The sequence below is a fragment of the Ambystoma mexicanum genome, chromosome 2p (genome assembly GCF_040938575.1).
Source record: "Ambystoma mexicanum isolate Mex_15411 chromosome 2p, UKY_AmexF1_1, whole genome shotgun sequence".
Lineage (NCBI taxonomy): Eukaryota > Metazoa > Chordata > Amphibia > Caudata > Ambystomatidae > Ambystoma > Ambystoma mexicanum.
In genome coordinates, this window is record NC_090923.1 from 237,611,009 (window position 1) to 237,632,566 (window position 21,558).

General features: G+C 45.5%; 1 protein-coding gene across 3 annotated transcripts in view; it reads left to right on the plus strand.

Annotated features, from left to right (window-relative positions):
- CRBN (cereblon) overlaps positions 1–21,558 on the plus strand; it is a 270,640-nt gene that overhangs the window by 144,129 nt on the left and 104,953 nt on the right. For all 3 annotated transcript variants that reach the window (XM_069643518.1, XM_069643516.1, XM_069643519.1), the window contains one exon: positions 16,069–16,153. In XM_069643518.1, the coding sequence (XP_069499619.1) occupies positions 16,069–16,153 (85 nt within the window). The remainder of the gene's footprint in view (positions 1–16,068; positions 16,154–21,558) is intronic.

The window sequence follows — 21,558 nt, forward strand, 5'->3', positions numbered from 1 at the left end:
GCTCTATAGTGGTCCCCATATTCAAGAAAGCCAGCAAAGAGGACCCTTCGAACTATCGCCCCATAGCGCTTCTCGATGTAATTGGAAAAGTGTTTGGGGCCTTCCTCCTAAAGCAATTTCAGGGCTGGACACAAAATGCTGAGTGTGCGGATCCCTTCCAAACTGGATTCACTAAAAACATCGGGACCTCAGCAGATATTCTGTTTCTGAGCGCATTAAAAAATAAAATCACTGAGGGGGCACCTCAAGTTTTTCTGGCTTTCATTGACCTGGCACAAGCGTTTGACCAGGTCAATAGAACAATTCTATGGAGGAAACTGCGCGACTGGAACTGCCCACAAGAAATTTTACAACCAATCCGGGCGCTACATGAGAACACCAGGATAAGAGTCAGGCTAAACCAAGCGGGCCTGCTATCAAAGGAAATTCCATCAAGCAGAGGGGTGTGAAGCAGGGCTGCCCTTCAGTGCCCGCTCTTTTTATAGCCTACATGGGCGACTTTCAGGCCACCGAATTTTCAATTCGCTCCTTTCCACCAACTATGGGATCCAGGAAAACTACTCGTCTGCTGTATGCCGACGATATGATCCTGATGGATCTTACCCCTATCGGCCTCCAACGCAAACTTGACAACTTGGCAGAATTTATACAGTTCAACAACCTACAAATTAATGTAGCGAAAACCAAGATCTTGGTACTGGAAAAGTCAAAAAGGACCAAAGAACGCTTGAGTTGGTTCCTAAACGGAACAGCACTGGAAAAGGTTCACTGTTTCAAATATCTTGGTGTGATGCTTGACTGTACAAAAAACAACAAAGCAGCACAGGAAGCTCTCCTGAACAAGGTTCGGAACTTATCTGCACGAGCGGTAGACAAAAAATATGGCCGATTCTCACTGGCCCCAATGCTAAGATTCTATCGAGCAAAGGTGGTGCCCTCACTGTCCTATGCGGCGGAGGCCATGCCACAAATCCCAGAGAAACTTTGGTTTCGGTTGGAGGGGCTCTTTTGGCGCGCCGTCTTAGGCCTTCCGAAGGGTACATCTATGCTGCTGATTCGAAGAGAACTACGCCTCCTCTCGCTGGCAGCGACCATCGAAATCCACAGCATGATGCTTTATAGAAAAACACGACTCCCAAACCGACCTATCATTCTGGACATAAATGGGGAGGAAATCGAAGGTGTGAAATGTCCAGCACTGAAAACCTGGGGAACATCGTGTAAAAACAAGCTGAACGAAGTCTCGCAATCAGAAGAGGAGCTTATACAGAACCCAACAAAAATGAAAAGGAAACTGGAAGAGTTAGACTGGATAAAAACTCTTGATGGAGCGGCTCAGTTTAAGTCCACCAACCATCTTCCATCTCAACAGACCAAACTGAACACAATTCCGAACTACCTAGCAAAATTCCCTAACAAGTCAGTAAGAAACATCTTTCTGAGGGCTCGTCTCAACCTTTTGGAGACAAACGAAATCAGGGCGATCAGAGGCCAATCCAGTTCAAATAGATGTCGTTTTTGTAAAAATGAAGAAGAGCCCGAAACCCTTCGGCATCTTTTACTGAACTGCCCGGGAACCAAGTCAATTAGCGAAAAATATGTCTGCCCCCACCTGACGGCATCCTACACTCAGGAGGAAGCAATTTGGTGGGAGAGATTAATCAGCGGTGAAAAGACGGCCTGGACAATTGCTACAGCCCAAACCCTGAAACCGATTCTTAACGTCAGTCCTGAACTTGATAAGCAGTGATTTGGACTTCGGACATATTTTCTCTCTTTTTTTCTCTTTGTTTTCTCCTGATTTCTTTTGATGTCACTGTTTGACTCATATGTTCTTTACGACTACTTCTTTTTCTTTCTTGTAAAAATCATTGCTTTGATTAAACCAAGTAAATAAAAAAATAAAAAATAAAAAAATAATGTAAATACATACTGGTCTTTGCCAAACAGCATATAGTTTGCTTATTCACTTGGGAGGATAGCTCAGGGGCAACGCGCTCGCCTTGGAAGCAAGACGACACGGAGCAACACAGGTTGGAACCCCAGGTCCACGCTTAGAAACCTCCAGGTATTAAGCACGTTATAAAGAATCAATCAATAAACATAACATACCGATTACATTTAGTTTGCAATTATTTGAAAAAGAAAATCCTTGCTTAGCACCCTCACGCAGGCCTTTGGCACCTTAAGAGTGGAGTAGATTGTTACTCCTGCACTCTCTCCAAGCCCCTTTGAATTTGCAGTGAATAGAGACCAAACTGTGGAGAAAGCCCTGGGGGCAGGAGAGGAATGCAGGCCGATCTGTGTTTTCATTGAACATTTAAATAACTAGCTGTGCTACACAAGCGTCAATTTAATTAGCAAACCTGCAGAATTGCATGGAAAATTGCTATACAACACTACTTATTTTATGCCTTGAACTTTAGCGGTCCTTTCCTAATCTAGGGCATAAGTGTTCTCGGAGGCAGACGGGGGACACTAGTTGTCCCGGGCCAGCTGTAGGCGGACAAGGATAAGGCACAAACTGTGCAAAAGCCAACGTTCCAGAGGATTTCTCGTGAAACAAGTAACTGATTTTAGAGTTGGTAGAATTGACCAGGGACTTCGTAGAAGGCTCCCTACATGTGTTCCAGCATTGGGTCTGGGCAAATGGTTGGGGCGTACTCCCAACTACACGAATCGCCACACAGGTGCGACAACAAGGCTTTGGGTAAGTATTATGTTGGTGAGGTCTGGTATGCCAGAGGGCTGGTGGTTACTACGAGCTTCCCGTTCATCACCCAAGGGCCCAACAACCCTGCCCCCAGTACAAACGGAGGACACCGGCAAGGGCAAGTTAGAACTGTCCATTACAAAAACCAGCAGGGATCATAAAGGACATTAAAACCTCTCTGCAGCCACCATTACCAGAATCATGACAAACCTTTTTGATACAGAATTGCGTCACCAAAAAAACCTATCACACATACTCATTGGCTCGGAGTGGTATACACTATAGATTGCCCTTATACATCTTACTCAATTGGCCCTTACATGTCAGGTGGCTGGCCCTTTCCTTTCCCCATGAATGAAACTATCTATTACATTGTTGCAGGATTACCATTGGCCCGTGTCCCTGCTACCCACCCCCTGGTTTTCTGTCCCCTGATTGGCTGGAACTGGTCTCCTCAGGCCTGGGACCCAGTTTGGTTCTCAGTGCTCCTCTTCAAGGTGATGTGAATGACTGTGTGGCCAGAGTATCTGTTGGCCGTACATGCGGTGCTCAGAACTGCTCATCTTCACACCACGGGTGTATAACCATTGTCTATCTCGGCCGCAGCATGAGGTCGAGGACGTGTGTGTGTGTGTTTTTTTCTTTCCCAAAATGGTATCTGAGGAAGTGTATTTTATCATTGCCCCTGCCTAAATAAGTCTTATTTTAAAACTGACTGCAAAATAAATAATTATTTTAATGGAAAACATTCAGTATAAGTGTTGTTTGGATACTTGTAACTGTGAATCTCTGTTGCATCTCTACAGCTCACATTTACCCCTCTTGAGCGAAGTCTGGCTGCTCAGTCACTACCAGTAGTACAGACCTATACCAATAGTTGGGTTATCTATTGCTAAGAGGACAAGACTGCTGTAGTCTCCCACAGGGTTACTACATACAGTCTTGCCGAACACTGTGTGGCTGAGTCAATACTTACACTCTGTGATCCACTGACACTGTTCGGCTACCAGTTCTTCCAAAGCTGCCACGCCAACCTTCTCGTCTGCTGGACTCCTCACAGATCTTAAGCAGGATATTGCCTAGCTGCCTCCTGACGGCCTTTGTATGGGGTGCACCACCCCGTCGTCTCTGGTCCCCTCAGCAATCCTCGCGCAGCGGAAGAAGAAGCGGCTTTATGCCGAATGGGTGTCGTAAACCATAACTCTGCTACCAACTTGTTGGTAAGGTATGCCAGAAGTCTGGGGGTTACTACAAGCTCACCCATTCTGTTCCCAAGGGCCCAACAACCCTGCCCCTGGAACAAACTGGGGAATCAGCCAAGTGCAGGTTAGAACTGTCGTTTATTACAAAAACCGACCAGGATCATACAAGACATTCAGAAATCTCTGCAGTCACCATTCCCAGAATCATGTCAAACTTTTTTGATACAGAATTGCGTCGCAATCTGGGCCATCCCAAAAAACCTATTGCACATACTCATTGGGTGCTTGGCGTGGCCTTCTGGATCTTACTCAATTCGCCCTTCCATGTCAGGTGGCTGGCCTGCCCCTTCCCCATGAAACTATTGTTGCAGGGTCACAGGATGACCATTGGCCCTGGTCCGCTGCCATCCACCCCTGGATTTCTGTCCCCTGATTGGCTGGAACTGGTCTCCTCAAGACTGGGACCCAGTTCTGTTCTCCGCGCTTTGTGCACCTCTTCAAGGTGATGTGAATGACGGTGTTCCCAATGTATCTGTTATCTGTACCACTTTTGCCTGTGAGAGTGCTCTTCGTGGTGCAACGTTGTTAACTTGTTCATGTTTCACTTCATGTCTATGGTGCTGAGAACTGCTGGTCTTCCCACCGCGTGTGAATAACCATTGTCTAGCTCGGCCGCATCACGTGGTCGAGGACCACAAAATCTAGCTCTTCTGGTCTGCAATTATGAGGATTTATTCTGTTTTTCTGCAGATGGCCCCTTGTCGTCTTAGGTTTGAAATGTGCTGCTTGTCTCTGACCTGGTCAGAGCCCTGGACTTCCTGCTTTGTGCAGCCTGGTTCTGCTTTCCCCTCGTCTTTCGTCCTGCGGCTTGAGGCCTTATGTGATTTTCATTATACTTTTACTATGATTTCTACACACTTATATCATGCTATGTTGCCTATAGGCTAGTCATATTTGGTCCTGCCAGGCTCCTTACGCAATCCTGTAGTTCCATAGGGTTAGTTGCCATAAGCATCTGCAAGCTTGCTCTGTATCTTTGTTGCCTTGCGTTCAGCGGTTCTGCATTTGGCTTATGAGAAAAGTAATAAAAGCTTTGACGGTATGTATATGTATCCCTCCTCTATCTACAGAACTGTCTAAGCATGTTATTCGTTTACACGAGTGTGTGTTTCTGTAAATTTGTGCATGGTTGTGAGTGTACTTCATGACTAACGTGGCTATGTTGTGGTGTCACTAATGACGTCAGCACAGTGGTTTCTCGGAAGTTAGTCAACGTCATCCCTCATGGAATTTGGGTCTACGATCCCTGTTGAAGAACCTGTTTCCATAAAGACATTCACTGGAAAAGGCTTGAATGTCTATCTGAGAGAATATTTCTCTGCATATGTCTCAGTCAATGGTGCTCCTGCGGCCTGTCCGACTAGTGAGTGACTTTGTGCATTCTTGACTCTATGGGCCGTCCTGTTCTTTGGGGTGAGGGCGGCATTCCTGGGACCAGCTCCTTAATTACCTCAAGCAACACAGTACGCCAGCAGTGAAGAAATTGCAGACGGATGCCTTGCCAATGCAGCAGCACATGACCCGATCTCTTGGTTCTTGGTCGTGGTAACGAAAGAAACGACACTGGATGGTAACTTGCAGCAGCATTCGAGAGGAAAGGTTCCTAACAAATGATTCTTCTGTGCTTCTCACAGCTCTGTGGATTTGGTGCCCTTTTCACGTTAGCAGATTAACAGTTGTCATCTGATGGATTTGCCACGCTATCTCGGTCCAGCACTCGGGTGAGGGGACTTCAAGGAATGAAATCTTGCTTCTGGAGGTCCAACAGGAGTCCACTGACGTTTCAGTAGGATTTGTTCACAGGAAGATAATACACAGCATTCAGCCTCGAGATCCCAGGGTATTGGCGGTTTGCAGCCCTGGAAAGTCGCAGCTCGTCGTGGGATGGTTTCGAAATGCAGGTTTTCTTACAACGGACTGGTTCCATCAGTCCAAGGGTCAGAGTAGTCGTCTTTGGGACTCTTATGTTGCATTGAAGAATGGGTCTGCACAGGAAGTGGTTACACAGCAGGCATCTTCCATTGTTGAAATCAGCTACAGGGATCTTCTTTTTCCACATTGCATTCACCTCCAGTAGTCGACTTGTCTTCACTTTCCAGATCTATGTCATTTATCCTGGAACCCAGCCAAACCGCACACATGCTACATTCAAACTTTGGGGTGGGGGTGTCCTTTTAGGACAACCAGTCTCTCAGTTGGAACTGGTTCTAGGCAGGCATGCCAGAAGACAAGACTGAGAAGTTGCGGACTCCTCCCCCGTTTCCTGTCTACACAGACACTCTGGAGCCTTGGTGGGCTTCAAAAAGAATTCTCGCCGAAGACCAAAAATCAAACCGGACCTCCACCACCTAGGACCGCAGAAGGATCAAGAAATGACAAGCACACAGAGGCGAAAATGGAATACAGCCACCATTTTGGGTCAATGGTGACCCTTCTGTGCATTACCGTGGCTAGGTTGACAGCCTGCAGGTAAAAATCGCACAAGTCGGTCGAACATGTCCAGTGCCACCATCCATAAAGGTTTGCTTGTCACTGTAACAGAAATGTTACAGGCGCAGTGAGACAGGGGATACTATGTAACCCTCAGCACTCCACATAGGTGGGGTCTGCTGATCTCACAGCGGGGATTATAGAAAGGACAAGTATCCTTCTATCCTATAGAATATTAATTCACACAAGAAACCCAAAATAAAATAAAAGGGGCTTCCCAGTAACATTGTAACGAAAGTGCTGCATGCTGCAATAGGAAAATGCAGATGCCCAAAAAGTGATATGAAAGTACGATTCCAAAAATAAAGTATGGAGAGTCACAAAAATGACTTTCATGGAAAGGGTAAAAGAAAGGGTGAGTGGGGGAAAAAGGTTCCCACTCGCTTAGGAATATAGAAAGTTTGAAGGAGTGTGAAGGCAGAGTGTGAAAGAGTGTGGTCATCAGTGGAAGCATCCCAGTATCTTTTGTGACAGTTCTTTCCCTGGGTGGAGCCTCCAGTGACCAGCAGCAGTAACACCCCTCTACCACGTGGAGTGTGGTCATCAGTGTTCCACGGTTGGACTGGAGGGGCTAGTACCTAGTCCACCTAAGTTAACTGGATACTGTCGTCATTTGAATTGGAACGGTTTCCGCAATCGGTTGAATTAGTTGCATAAATCGCATTAACCCATCAACAAAGAAAGTCTGTCACTGCTGCATTTATTTGGTCATTTGGCACTTTAACTTTTACACAACATTAAAATGGAGCAGCTGTATTGTAAAAGTGCATTCAATCATCCCTGTGATTTTCACACTCGACTTATGACGAACTTCCATGATCACTCACACAATGATTACCTTGCTCTTGACTTCTCTTGAACTGTTAATTGAGACAATTAAGACCAGTGCGACGCCAAAGAGACTCTGCGAGTGAGACACCGCCGACTAGTGGAATATTAGGCTTTTAAATCTTGAAAGGTGTGACCAAGATGTGATAACGTAGACAAACAGCTTTCTAATGGAAGCCTTTTGGAAAACACAGACTTGGTCCCACGGTCAGCTGCCAGTAGGTTTTCTAGCCAATTTGGAAATGAAGGGGGTGGGGTGTGGGGGAGAATAAGCGATAACCTCTTAGAAGTGAGGAAAGAAATCCTGCAACTTGAGGTGATTGGAGCCTGTGGAGTTTCAGAAGGCCAGAGGAACATTACAAGCTTTTTCCCTCAAACTAGCTAAAACATATAGCCAATTCGTTACACTGGAGAACACCATTATAGACCTTTTAACAGCCAGAACGGCAATAACGGAAGGAATCACATGTGAAATCTCTGTACAAGTGCTCAGCAATATTGAACGTAGACTGAGCTTAATGCAGCCAGAGCTTGGTGTGAGTTTGGAGAAAGTATTAGAAGACCAGAACAGCCTGAATGAAAGACTCGAGAATGTCGCCTGGTCTTTTCAACAGCCAGGTTACTAGTATTTCTGATGAATCCACGGGGAATGACTCTGAACCCGGTCTGGATGCCCCTTCAAGGCTAGAGCATTTCTCGCTTCCTTTTGATGGCGAGGACCTGGCATTTAAGGAATCCTCTGACGCCAGCTTGAGTACATTGGCTGGCTTAAACATGGTATTAGTCTTTTATTCGTCTGTTTGACACCATGGCCTATGAGGTGAGATCTAATTTGGCGATTGTTACAGATTTAAGTGCCCCTTTTTCCAGCTTCCTTGACAGCGTCAGGTGGCAACCTTAAGGTGCAACTGAATGAGGTCGAGGAGAGATCTAGGGACTATAGGCCCCTTATCAACTTCTCAGTGTCTTCAGGAGCACCACCCCTGCTAGTAAATTCTCTGGCTGAAATCGACCCCTTAGTGACTGTTAAAGAAGTTACATGTCAGAATGTCTCAAGGAAACAAATGTAAAAGGTCTACCAAAGTACAACAGAGGTTCAAGAAAGTCTGTGTAACATTTTATTAGCATTAAGTATGAGAAAGCACGAGGCCCGGTAAACCGGGGTCCAATATGCACCAAATGTTACCTGTGAGTGCCCAGGGCTCGGCTGTGAATTCGGTCTTGGTTGGAGCTCAGGCTAGTCCTATCCATTAATCTAGAATTAAACGTATGGCCAGAGGTACGCGAGTAATGACTGCCGGTGCTCAGGCTAGAAATTTGAGTAAATAGAATTCTGAGAGAACAAGCCTGGCAATTCGATCATTTAGTCTGCGGGCCATCATCTTTCAATCCGTGTTTGATGAAGAACAAGCCTTTCTATTAAATAGGTCAAGGATTTTGAGCCTGCTTTCCCCAGTACCAGAACTGTCTTTCCTCTGCGGATTTGAAAGTACTTTATGGGCTCATCTTAAATGTGAAGTTAGCAAAAAAAGGTGTTGGAGGGCATCCCATGGGAGGTTTGGTAACTGCAGCAGGGATTACAAAAGGTCGCTCCATCAGAAAATGTTACTGTAGGTCTGAAGCTGTCTTAGAAACAGATTGAGAAAACCAGGGACTCTTTGAAACACATTTTAGTAATACATATCTACTTTAATCTTGTGTGTATTGAGTTAGATATTCTTATTTATGAAATTGAAAATATATTGATGACATGACAGCTTCAATATCCTAAGAGTCCAGTTGTTGCGGGTGGCTGATTTTTAAACTGCGAATGTAACTGTATTGAGGCAAATGCTCTGCTATTTGAAGAAGAGGGTAAAACCACCATATTAGCTGTAACCAAGTTCCTATGGTAAAATGTGGTCCCCGTTATTTGCCAGATGGGGCTTTGTACAGACAAATTTGTTTTTTGATGAGAAATAGAGGAACATATCTACTTAGCAGAATTTGGTGGGGCAATCTAACATTGATTACTTGTTTGTGGGAAATGTGGAGCAATCGCGTTTGTATGCATTCCCTCTGCATTGTACATAAGGCCTTCTGGGGCCTGGGGCCGCAATACCTGCAACCCTCTCTTCCTAAATATCTTCCTTCTCAAGCTCTTCGCTCATCTGCCTCCAACTCCCTCAGGGTCAGTCGCTTCTCCAAGCAACGAGTTGGTGGCAGATCTCTCTTCGGCAGGGGCCTCTCTCTGGAACAGCCTTCCTGCCTCCCTGAAACTCGAGGAGAACCATCTCCGGTTCCGGAAACACCTCAAAACCTTCCTCTTTGCATCTGCTTTCTCTCCTCCCCTCCCTTGCTGAATTACTGACTGAAATTGCACTGGTTACCTGGCCACCCTTTTCTGATCTCTGGCCCAGGCCCCGTCAACTGCCTGCCTGCACTGCCTCCCTGGCAACTTGGGGACCGTTTTTTCTGTATCCCTTCAGTCCCCCTTCCAGCACTTATGTCTGCACTTCCTTGCGCTTGCCACCAGCTGGCTGTTTTATGTGTTTTAGTTATCTTATTTATTCCACTTCCCATGTACTGCACTTTCCCCTCTCCGTTCCCCCTGCGCACTCTTCCTTTCCCCCCTTCCCATGCACTTGCGCAATCTGAATGACACCTGGCCTAGTAGGATCGTTGTCTGTCCTCCCTTTGTCCCCCCCTTGCCTCGTTGCGCCTTGAAACACTTGTGTATAGGCACGTTATAAATGCCATATATCATATCATATGTTTGAAATAATTCATATGAGCCAGAGTGATCATGCAATGCTGCACTTAGTCGTGGTCCTAGGTTTTCTAAGGATATATATATATTTTTTTTTTTTAAACAATTTTGAGTTCAACAACAAACAAAAACCAAACAGTGGACATCAAACATAGCTTCCAAGTGTTCTATACATGATCATATTATGTCCCCCACTATCCCCTTACCCTCCCCCATCTCGAGCTTACTTCCCTTCATCACCTCCCTCTGCCCTATTGGGGGTGTCACACTCCCCTCACCCCCCTTGGAATCCTCGTCTTCTAGGCTGGTCAGGGCAGACACAGACAGCGTAGCCACTAGGTGCCTTCAGTCCCTCAATGTCTGTGCTTCTTCATTTCCCCCTCTATTGACTGCTTCACCCCACACCACCATTTCCGCATCCACCCATTTCAGTAAGTCATGCCACCAGGCTTCTACCTTTGGTCTGTTACTTGCTTTCCAGCCCATAGCGATTCTGCGCTTGGCCAGTATATAGGCCAAGTCTTTGAGTTTACTTATATGTGCCAGTTTACGCGGCCTAGAAAACCGTCCAACCATGCATGCCCACAAAGATTCAACCTCCAGTTTAATCCCTTTTCAGTCAAATGATGGGCTACCTCCCCCCAGAATCTCTTTATTTCCGGGCACGCCCAGAACATATGTATCATTCCTGCATCCACCTCCCCACATTTAGGACATGTCTGTATTCCCGCATTCTTGAACTTTGCAATCCTCTGAGGGGTCATGTACGCCCTATGGGTAATATATAGTGGAATTTGTTGTAACATCGCGTTCCTGGACACTTTTTTTGTGGTATCTCTGAACCCTCACCCACAACCTATCATGCATAGACTCCCCCGCTTCCTCTTCCCAGTCCAGTCTCAACTGGAGCACCTCTTGCCCCACCCTTGACATCAGCATTTCGTAAATACGGGAAACTTCGTGCCCCCCCCCCCTCTGATATATTGTAAAATGTTTCAATGGCCGTGTCCGGCTTGCCCTACAGCAATATTTCTGACCACGTGTCCTTTCTTACGCTCCAGCCTAGTATAGGTAATGTACTGTCCCCTGTGTAGACCGGTATCTTCCACCAGTGTGTCGAACTCTACTGCCTTCCCCTCTTTCCCCTTTATCCACCAGTGTTGCTATACCAGTCGATTCCCAATGCCTCCAAATCACCTTCCTCAGGTGTTCATCTACTCCTTTCAGTTAGTGGCGTCTGTGGGGAGCACGGGATCGGGTTTTCCATGGCCCGACAAGCTTTTCGCCGATTCTCCCATCCCAAGTCCAACATTCTCGTCCTCCCAACCTGCTGTGGTTTTGGCATCCATATCCACTCTTTCTGGAAGAACGGGGCACATTCAGTTCTCAACAGTCTAGACTCGGATGTTGAATCTTATGATAGCCACTTAGCCACATACCGTAGTTGGCTGGCCAAGCAGTAAATCTAAAATTTGGGCAATTTAATGCCCCCTCCGTCATGCATGTTTTGCAGTTTCCACAATGCTATCCTGTATCTAGTGTTGTGCCATATGAACCCTCTGCATATACTTTGTAGCTTGACAATCGCTTAGGTATCGGGTACGGTGTATTCACAAAGAAATGTAACAACCTAGGCAGTACCACCATCTTTAGCAACGCCGCTCTCCCTGTCATGGTCAGCGGGTGTTTGGCCCAGAACCTCATACTGTTTTCAATATTAGCCACTGCCTTCACTGTGTTTTGTGTATATTCAGCCTCTACTGTATGATACACCTCAATCCCCAGTTATCTGAAGCTCCTGATTTCCCATTGAATTTGTAATACCAGCAGTTCCTGCTGTGGTAACCTTTTATCTGCCTAGGGGCAATATACAAGAGTCCTTGGGGTTTACTGTCATACCTGATGGCTCTGCATATCTCTCCTTTACTTCCAGAATATACTGTAGGTTTTCCTCTGGATATCTAAAATACAGCAGCATATCATCGGCGTACAATGATATCAGGTGTTGCCCTCATTTCGTACTTATCCCCACCTCACCATATAGTTGCCTCCAAGTATATTGCCAGGGGTTCCAGTGCTAAAATAAACCGCATCGGGGACCATGGGCATCCCTGTCTAGTACCCCTACTAAGTTGCCATCAATCTGACACAGTCACTCCGGTCCTAACTCGGGCCAGTGGTGTGCTGTACAACAGTTGTGCCCACCTCAAGTACGTGGGGCCGACCCCATATTCTCTAAGGGCTGCCATCAACCACGGCCATTTGACCGAATCAAAGGCCTTCAGTGCATCTAATGAAATTATTGCAACCTCTTGTTCAGGACACGAGTCGGATTAAAGCAATAAGAGTCTTTCCCACAGAAGCCTATGGGAAGATAGCAGCACAAAGAAAGTATTTCCTAACAGTAAGTGTTGGAGAATGAATTTGTGGTTACTCTGAAGTACCTCTATTGAACTTAATGCTTCTGAATACTTAACTGTTTTACACTGGTTATTGAATCAAATACTATCTTTCTTCTAAGGATGATTGTATATAATCTGTTTTATTGTATGTGTGTGAAAATATTTGCCTAGAGTTTTTATTTGCCTATTGTCTATTTCAAAGGCCTAATAAATCATTGTGTATTTTTGTAGTTACCTGTCTAACAGGAATGAATGGTTGTGTTCTTTGTGGACTCATTGTTCATGTATATCACTCGCATAGCCCTCCTGTGGCTAAGTCTTGCTGCCCTTCTACCTTTTCTTGATAGGCTTAGGCTAGACTTCAGTGTCTCTCTGTTCACCATATTAGGTTTGTCTTTATCTGGACCTTTGTCTTTCTCTCCTGAATGAGGGGAGCCCCTCCCATCCATTCATTTGTATTCGTTTTGACTTTTGTAACTCTGCTGTTTCTGTTTTATTGTATGAAGTCTTTCTTTCCTCAATCTCTTTAAGACATCTGTTACACTTTTGCAGCGCCCAGCACCCTATGTGCAGTGTTGCTGGGGACCCTTTGGGTTCTCCTTTGAGATTCTTTCCTTTTAAGGGGGATACTTTGCATCCCTCCTAAAACTTTAACGTATGAGAGATTAAGGACACACCACTGTATGTGGAGTGCTAAGGGGACACCTAGTATCCCCCTTCTCTCTGCTCCTGTGATTTTTATTTTTATTTTTTGGTCACACACAGTGACGACTCTATAGTTATGGCTGGTGGCAGTGTACGTTTTCTACCAACTGTTGTGCTTTTTTCTACTGCAGACTTTATTCACAGGCTCGGTTAGGCACAAAAGGGTCACCTATGCTCTAGCATTGTGGCGCCTTTATTTTTTTTTGCCATTTCTTGTGTGATTGTCCTTTGTTAGCCCTTCTACCATTCTGGAAGGTGGAGGTCTCTGTGTGTGTTGCCTTTGCGGGGACAGGAATTAGGGGAGGAGTCAACACTCCCCTGTCGTTTGTCTGCCAGAGTGCCTGAATGTAAACAGTTCCCACTGGGGGTGGAGGGAAGTCTGTACTGATTGGACAGCCACCCGCCCCTTTCTGTAAACTGCTGAGAGTTTGCAGAGAAGTGTATGGGACATCTGAATAAAAGGTACGGTTCCTGAGGCAAAAGGCTAGTCGAACACTCAAACAGATGATCCGAAGCTGAAGATGACCATAGATGCCTGCAGATCCTTCCAGTAACCGTGAAACGACCACTGCTGTCTTTACCCTGTTTTCTTATCGCCAGAGGAGCTCCTCCTACTCCTTCCCTTTAGCTGGTGGAACCAACCAGCCCCAAGACGAACTGCAGATCGATCCATCCTCTAGGTTCCGTGACCTTCCATGGCTACAGACCGCAAATACCAGGGGACCTCTGACCCATTTGTATTGCAACGTCTTTGCGTGGACGAATCTGCCTAGGACTTCCGTGAGCTCAAGTTGGACCTCCAGAGGCACGATCCCAGTCATCCAAGTCCCCTCATCAGAGTGTAGGACTGCAGAATCTAGGAAGATCAACCTGACGATAACAGTCCATTGTTCGAGCTGATAAATTTGCCAAAACCTCAGACTGACGTGGGAGACCGGAAAATCCTTGCTGAGGATCCTCTCTCGTGACTGCTGCTGACACGTCCCATTCAGAGTCCTTCCTTTCATCACCAGACCGAGGAATCTGGAGACTGTGTCCGTCGCTACTGCACAGGAGAGAATCTAGCTGCGTTTTCATCAACCAACCTATGGTACTGTGGGGCTGAAGGTAGAACTTAGCACAAGCCGAATAGCCGCACCAGTGTGAATGGAGTGCGTTATAAGGTGTTTGGGTGTCCACCCATACCTCTGGCCCAGGCTTAACGGCTTGTGCTCTCATAGGAAATTCTTTGCAGGGTCCCCTATAAATTGTGTTATCTTGCTAGAGCATTATCTGGTATAACTTTACCTTTTCTGCTGCTGCAGAAGACTTTTGCTACACTCCTACACTGACTTTGATGTACTCTTGTATAGTTGGGGATTGGATTGCCAATGCATTAGAAACTTTGAAAAGTGTTGCTTAAAAGTAATTGCTGCTCAAGTGTTGCATAACCCTCCTTTTCCTTCTTTTTCTGATGTGACTTTACTAAATGAATGAAGTCTAATTTCTCTGTAACAAATGATGATCTGATGGGTCATTCATAACATGCTTAATACCCAGAGGTTTCTAAGCGCGGACCGGGGATCGAACCCGTGTGGCTCCAGTCGTCTTGCTTCTAACGCGAACACGTTGCCGCTGAGCTATCTTCCCGACACTACTAGTAATGTGGTTGAACTGTCGGTGTAATTTTCTGTAACAGATGTAAGCGTGAGCAACTACTATTGAAGCAGTCTCCCATGAAAAGTATTGTTAATAATTCCTGTGTGTTGGGTTAGTCTAAATACATATTTACCTTTTCTTGTGTACATAAGTATAAATGTATATTTTAATAAAACTTTCAATGTGTAAGAGTTTCTTTGGGCTATTGTATTGACTGGGTTTAGTGTACTTACCTACACCTCTCATCCTCCTCATAAAATGAGCCTGGCTGCTCTTCCATTCTACCAGATACTTTGGCTAGTATTGGGGATCTATAAACCAAGGGATAGTTTTAGAGTCTTACCTCCAAGTGGACTTTAGGAAAACTCCCTTAACAGGTGGGACTCCCAAAAACTACCCACATAGTTGATTTTGCAAATCCATCTTTACACCCCTCCACTTAGGTGTAACATCACATGTAGCATTCTTTACAATTTCTATCATTTATTATTTATTTTACTTTATTTCTAAAAATTATATTACTTATGGAACTTCTTTACCACTTTTTCCTCCTCATACACACCCTTCAAAAAATGCAGCTAGCACTATTTTATTTACTTTTGGCATGTTCCTGTCACTTCATGTTGGCACATTTCTCTGTTTGCTTGCTTATGGCATTCACTCTTGCAATGCATTGTGGGTAATCAGACACGTGAATAAAAAAAACAGAACTCCTACAGGTCTCCCAACTTGCCTGACCTGCCCCCAACCTCAGCAATACGTTTAACACACTATTGTGCGCCGACCCACATGCAATGCTCTTTTGTACATCATGCTTCTACCTGGCGCACTTCAGACAGTAATCTGCTCAGCCATCTCCTCTAGTAGATGAGCCAAAGAAAGCTTGCTGGGAACACTTTTGCCATATGCAAGTACGGCTCTAGTCTCCTGAATACAGGGAATCAAAAAACTCACCCTAATATTGTGACGTCCTTCTATTATTTTGTATTTTCCCTTCTTACTCTCTGGTGACCAGATGCAAGTATACATTAGTGTGTCTTGCTCTCCTGCTATGAAATGTCTTGATTTTTGCCCTAGAATGGTTGTGTTAATCTGTGTGCTGGGTGGTATACCTGCACTGCGAGGTATAGCTCTCTTAAGTGGGATTTTGGCTGTTGACAAATGTGTGGTAAATGTGCGACTATTAAGGCTACTGCATGTGTATCCGTGGCTACTCTACACTATTCAGCGTTTCTGACCTTCAAAGTGCACCATCATAAAGCTAATTTTCTTTCTTTAAAGGAAACTTTAATGGAGAGAGTGAAGCGTCAGCTCCATGAATGGGATGAGAATCTGAAGGATGACTCTCTACCGGCCAACCCCATAGGTACAGTTATAAGAGTATGTATTGGAATTGGGAATGCTCTGGTGAGAAAAGCGTTCCATCGCTCGCAACATTCTTTACTGCCACTGCACATTGCAACTATGTGATATCACTGCCAGTGCTTATCTGGTGTTCAAGATTGGGCTGGTAATTATGGTCCTTGAAGATAAATGGCATTTGCTTTGAATTAGGTAGGCTCGTTCTTGAAGGCACTAGGAGGTTTTGCTACTGAAGGCTGATGCTTAGATTTCTCACATATTATAGTTTTTATCTTCTACATAACGATGTTCCTGCAAAAGAGTATTGAACAGAAGCATTAATAGGCATAACGGTACATAAATTATGATACAATTTAACATGTGCTTCATGGTGCTATAGTATGTAAGGTATATAGCAGAGGTGTAGCTAGTTCAGTTACAGAGGAGGTACAAGAGGAGCTGGGTGTGTGAAATCGGTCTTAGTTTTGAAGAACACCTAATATAGAAGAGGTGCTTGAGGAAAGAATGAGGTGGTTCAAGTACAGGGTATGGTTTCTTCAGCCATGCAACACATCAGCGATTCCGTCATATTCTCAGTCATGTGCATGGATATCAAACATACGTTATTAGTAATGTCTTTTGATGCCTGGGTCAGTGAATGACACCCAGTCCTATAATATTAAAAACAAAGGTGGGTCTGGGAATCTCTCTACCAGCACCAACACAGCCTAATGACCTGTTCTTGGGTGAATAACCCCTGGGAGAGACTCTACCAAGTCTTTAGCTCACTGTCCCTTTCACAGAGAAGAAATTTCTCCGCATATCAGCCTTTGTCCTGCCCTGGGGCAGTCCAGCGCCGAAATGCTAGGCAATTCTCCTCTGAACAAGATTACCATCAGTAACCCCATACACGTGTTTCAGCCTTGTTGGGCATCATCAGTGAGGTGAAACTGTTGCCTCTCTAAGAACAGTGAGCAAGGGGTCCACGTCTGGATCGCCCTGTTAACTTAGGGTGAAACCCAAAGTTAATTTATTCAAAACAAAGGGGGGTCTGGGAATCTCTCTACCAGCACGAACACAGCCTAATGACCTGTTCAAATATTAAAACGTACATTCAACAGTCTAAACAGAATGGAGGGAAAAAACGCTGATATTACTGCTCTTCAGTGAGTCGTGATACGTTGGCACTCTTGGAGGATGCAAAGAACAAAGCCTTTATTCACCAGGGACAGTCCCTGTTGAGAGAGATTTCTAAATTAAACCCTGGTTGGAAGATTGTAGGAGGCCACCCAGTAATTGTGAAAAGGGAGACTCTAAAACCCAATCAAGGTAGTGTGGAGGGCAGTCAATCCAGAGTCCACACAGAATAACGCACAATAATTTGAGCTTAGACAGTCAGCTATAAAAATAGTTATTTATTTAGGCTTTAAAGAAGACATTAAGAAATTAAACTAGCAGATATTGCACAAAACCACATAACTCTCGTTTCTGAGGCTTGTGGATCTGCTTAGAATCACAGGCTGTGCACAGGACCACATCTAGGCTTTGGTGCAGAGTATTGCATTCTTATTTTTGAGCGACGTCGACGGGGCGTGCTTGTAATAAACACTATCCCTGTGTGACGTGTAGTGTACCCATGTTCCTCCACGTGTTGATCCTTCAGATTATTTTTTTCTGCCATCGTAGTCTGTCGCATACGCGTAGCGCGCAGCCTTGTCCTTGCTACTGAGATTGCAATTTAAGAAGAATTAATATTAATACTTTTATATTTCAATGGTTGTCTCGGCAATCGATCTCCCTACGTCCGGAAACTACCGTCTGAAGCTTTGATGAACGTCTCCTTCTCGACAGCTGGCTGCAGCCTTCACCAGGCTTCTTAATTGCAGTAGGGAGAGTGGAGGGTCTCTACATGTATATCCTTTTATAGAACGCCTCTTTGCGCTTTCTTTTCTACAGATTTGTGTCTAGCTGCCGGTAAAATTCTACAATAATATAAAACTGGTGCCCTTTAAATTCTGTCCTTCCTGCAACAAAAGATTTTCGGCGTGGGTGGCCTACACCATGCAGGCCGAATCCCATTCCCCCACTGGCGCTGTTGAGTCGGAAGAGAAGGACCTCTGCAGCTACGGCTCCAGTTTTGGAGGCTGAAGACTTACTGGAAGGTGCCCGTTTCCCAGCCCCACTAGGCGGTGTGAAAGCTCTGCTATGGGGAAGACCGCTGGCGAAAAGGGCACACAACCCCAAGTCAACGTATTACGGGATCGTCAAAAGGAGATGGTCTTAAATGAAAAAGTATTTTTCTAATGTGCGAATAGAAAAGATTGATTTAGAAAGACTGCTCTGTGACTGTACAGAGTGAACTTTCAAAATCGAGGTGGCACACCCATGCTGTGCAGGGTCTGACGCGCAGGAAGAGCAGTCTGAGGTGAGTGATTGTGTGTGTGTGTGTGTGTGTGTGTGTGTGTGTGTGTGTGTGCGCGCACGCGCGTGTCAGCATGTCTGTTGGGGTTTGTATTTTGAAGGGAGCAGGCGGAGGAGCAAATTCTAAGTTTTAAGGAGAGGGGGGGATTTGATGTAGGGGGGTTGGGGCAATGAAACCCCCCTACCCCGCCTAAAAGGGAAATATGTTAAATATTGCAGGCTGCACCAAATCTGCCGAATAAAATTGGCCTGTTTGGTGCGCGGCCTACAATATTCGACAATTTCACATAGAACCAATGAGCTATATTTGTTGAAAGCATTTAAACCCTCACGTTCAAAACCCGCTGAGCATTCACATCCATGCTTCCTACATCTAAACCCAAAGAGACCTTTGTTTCTGCCCATAAACGCCCATCGACCATGGATTGAGATGCGTCGAAACATACGTCCAAACACAAACATGTGGTGAAACACACAAAACTTACACCACAGGCACCTACAAAGCTGTCTATCTACATATAGTGCAGCTACTGATACTTTATCCAAGTCCCGGCAGGGTAAAAGATCTGTAGATGTATTTCCTCTTCCTGAAACCCCCCAGAACAGGTACTTGGACAAAAGGAAAGTTTGAGAAGTCTTTGGATACGGTGTCTTTATTTTTGTCCTTTATGTCAACGTACCCGATTAAACTTTTCATAGTTTAGGGTGAGCCACCTACCTAAAGTCCCAGACTTCATCAATCTCTGCCACATGTCGCCTCTGAAGACACCACAAATATTTTTCAAGACGTCCAAGACGATCTATACTTCATCCCAGACAAAGGGGATGATGCTCACAATATTTGACAAGGGAACACTGATCAAAGGACTTGGCCAGCAACTCCCACTTATGATACTCTGGATGACCCAGCTGTTGTTTTTGACAATCACAATGACCCTCTTGAGCAGCCCAGAGTCGCATCTCTCATTTTCGATCAACTACTCTTTAATAATTTACTGAAAAGGGCAGCAGAGCATTTTCAGTTACAACCTCAGGAAACTGTCTCCGATTCGGATTTTGTAGATGACATCCGAAAAGAAAAAAGGTGGTTTTCCAGTCTATCCCTCTTTTGGACTCTAGTAAGAAAAGGATTACACCTTCCCTTCTTAAACCTTCCCTCACACGGGCAGCAAATCCACGTGTGGAGAACATTTTCAAACCTGCTCCATCTGACCTGTTATATATCTGGGGTCATGTAACACCTGACTCTCTGACAGTCACTAACACTAGGAAGCGTGCTAGAGTGGCAATTTTCAATACAGAGGCCCCTCCAGACAAATAATGTAAGAAGCTTTACAGAAAAGGGTCACTGCTTCAACCACTTACTCAGCACGCATTGCCCATAGTTGTTGGCAAGCTACTGCGATGTTTAGTGGGGGTTGCTCCAAATAACGTTAACAGCTGAATATCACCAGGAGCAGGAGAGCCTTTCCCTCCGTGTACTGCAGGAGCAGTACACCCCTGCAGCCAGGGCATCAGCCTGGAGGTAAGCCCGTGGGCTTAGGAGGCTTCTCTCGACACAACGAGAACTATCTGAATCATCTGAATTAATTGCCTAGCTCTTGCCGGGGCTCTTTCTGTACTACTGCATTCTATTTTGCTAGCCGTGTTCTTAACTGCTCGATCTCCCTTCCGGTGTTTCTTCTGAATTCATAGTAAATCGCGAGGGTTAACGTTCTAAGATGGCCGCTGCTGTTACACATTCGCTGCCTCTGTAAACTGCCCTCTGTGCCGATTGAGCACCATCTGCTTATCCCTTCAATCAAGGATAGCCGGCAGGCGAAAGCCGGCCCCCAAAAAAGGCACTCGACCAAGGCTCCTGTCCCGAGCCTGTAGGTGCCAGGAAGAACGAGAGTAATGTTCAAAATTTCCATAGCGGTTCTAAAACTATTTTGCCCGGCATTCGTGACACTTATGTGCTTTGTTCACCATTTGCTGTAAGTTTGCACCTACTGCTAAAAGGGTACTAGGCACTATGGCCTTACTTCAGCCAATTCCACGCCGGTGAGCCTCTCCACCTGCATTGTAGTCTCGAAATTGTATTGCATAGTCCTTGGACTCGACTTAATCACCGTCCCCGCTATCAGCAGGCCCCAGGTTAAAGTGCCCGACATCCACAGATGGCCTCTCAGCTTACCGCTGTCAGCCAGTACTACGGCTTACCTACTATATGCATCTCGGCTACACGAGTGCACTACCGCCTGCCTCTGTTTCAGTCACTCTGACCCCCATCCATCTGTTATTTCTGCTCCATTGCAACGTCTAACAAGCTGCAGACTAACGCTGCGGCTGCAGGTACTCTGGTCCATAACTGTTGTGTATACCTACTATCACAGGGTTCATGTACTCCCTGTGATGGCGTACCACCACTCGTGCACATAAAGACCCTAGAGTCCCTTTTGAGAGGGTTGGTATTGACATTGTTGGTCCCCTAGACCCTCCCACATGTTCAGGAAACCGATTTATATTGGTTGTGGTGGACCATGCCACCAGGTACCCTGAAGCTATTCCAATGAGAAATGTTACTGCTCAGGCAGTGGCTAAGGCCCTACTTGGTATCTTATTTACCATACTAGGCTTTCCTAAGGAGGTTGTATCCGACAGAGGGCTAGGGGGATTGCATTCTATGTCCCACTACATGTAGGCCATGTAGGTGCCCCTTCCCCCCACCCCCCACAGGTTTTCCACAAGTTCTCAACTGCCTACCACTGTCGGAGAAATGGGTTGGTAGAGACGTTTAACAGAAAAATGAAGAGCATGATTGGAGCTTTGGAAGAACCACTCAGAAGAAAATGAGCCCTTCTTCTGCCATGCCATCTATTTGTCAACCGAGAAATTCCTCAACCTTATGGTCATCCAGTCAGAGGCCCTTTGGCCCCAATTAAGGAGAGTCTGGAGAGTGCTCCTTCCCTCAAGCCAGTAAGGATTACTATGTGCTTGGCCTCAGACAGTGGATGGCATTTATGATGA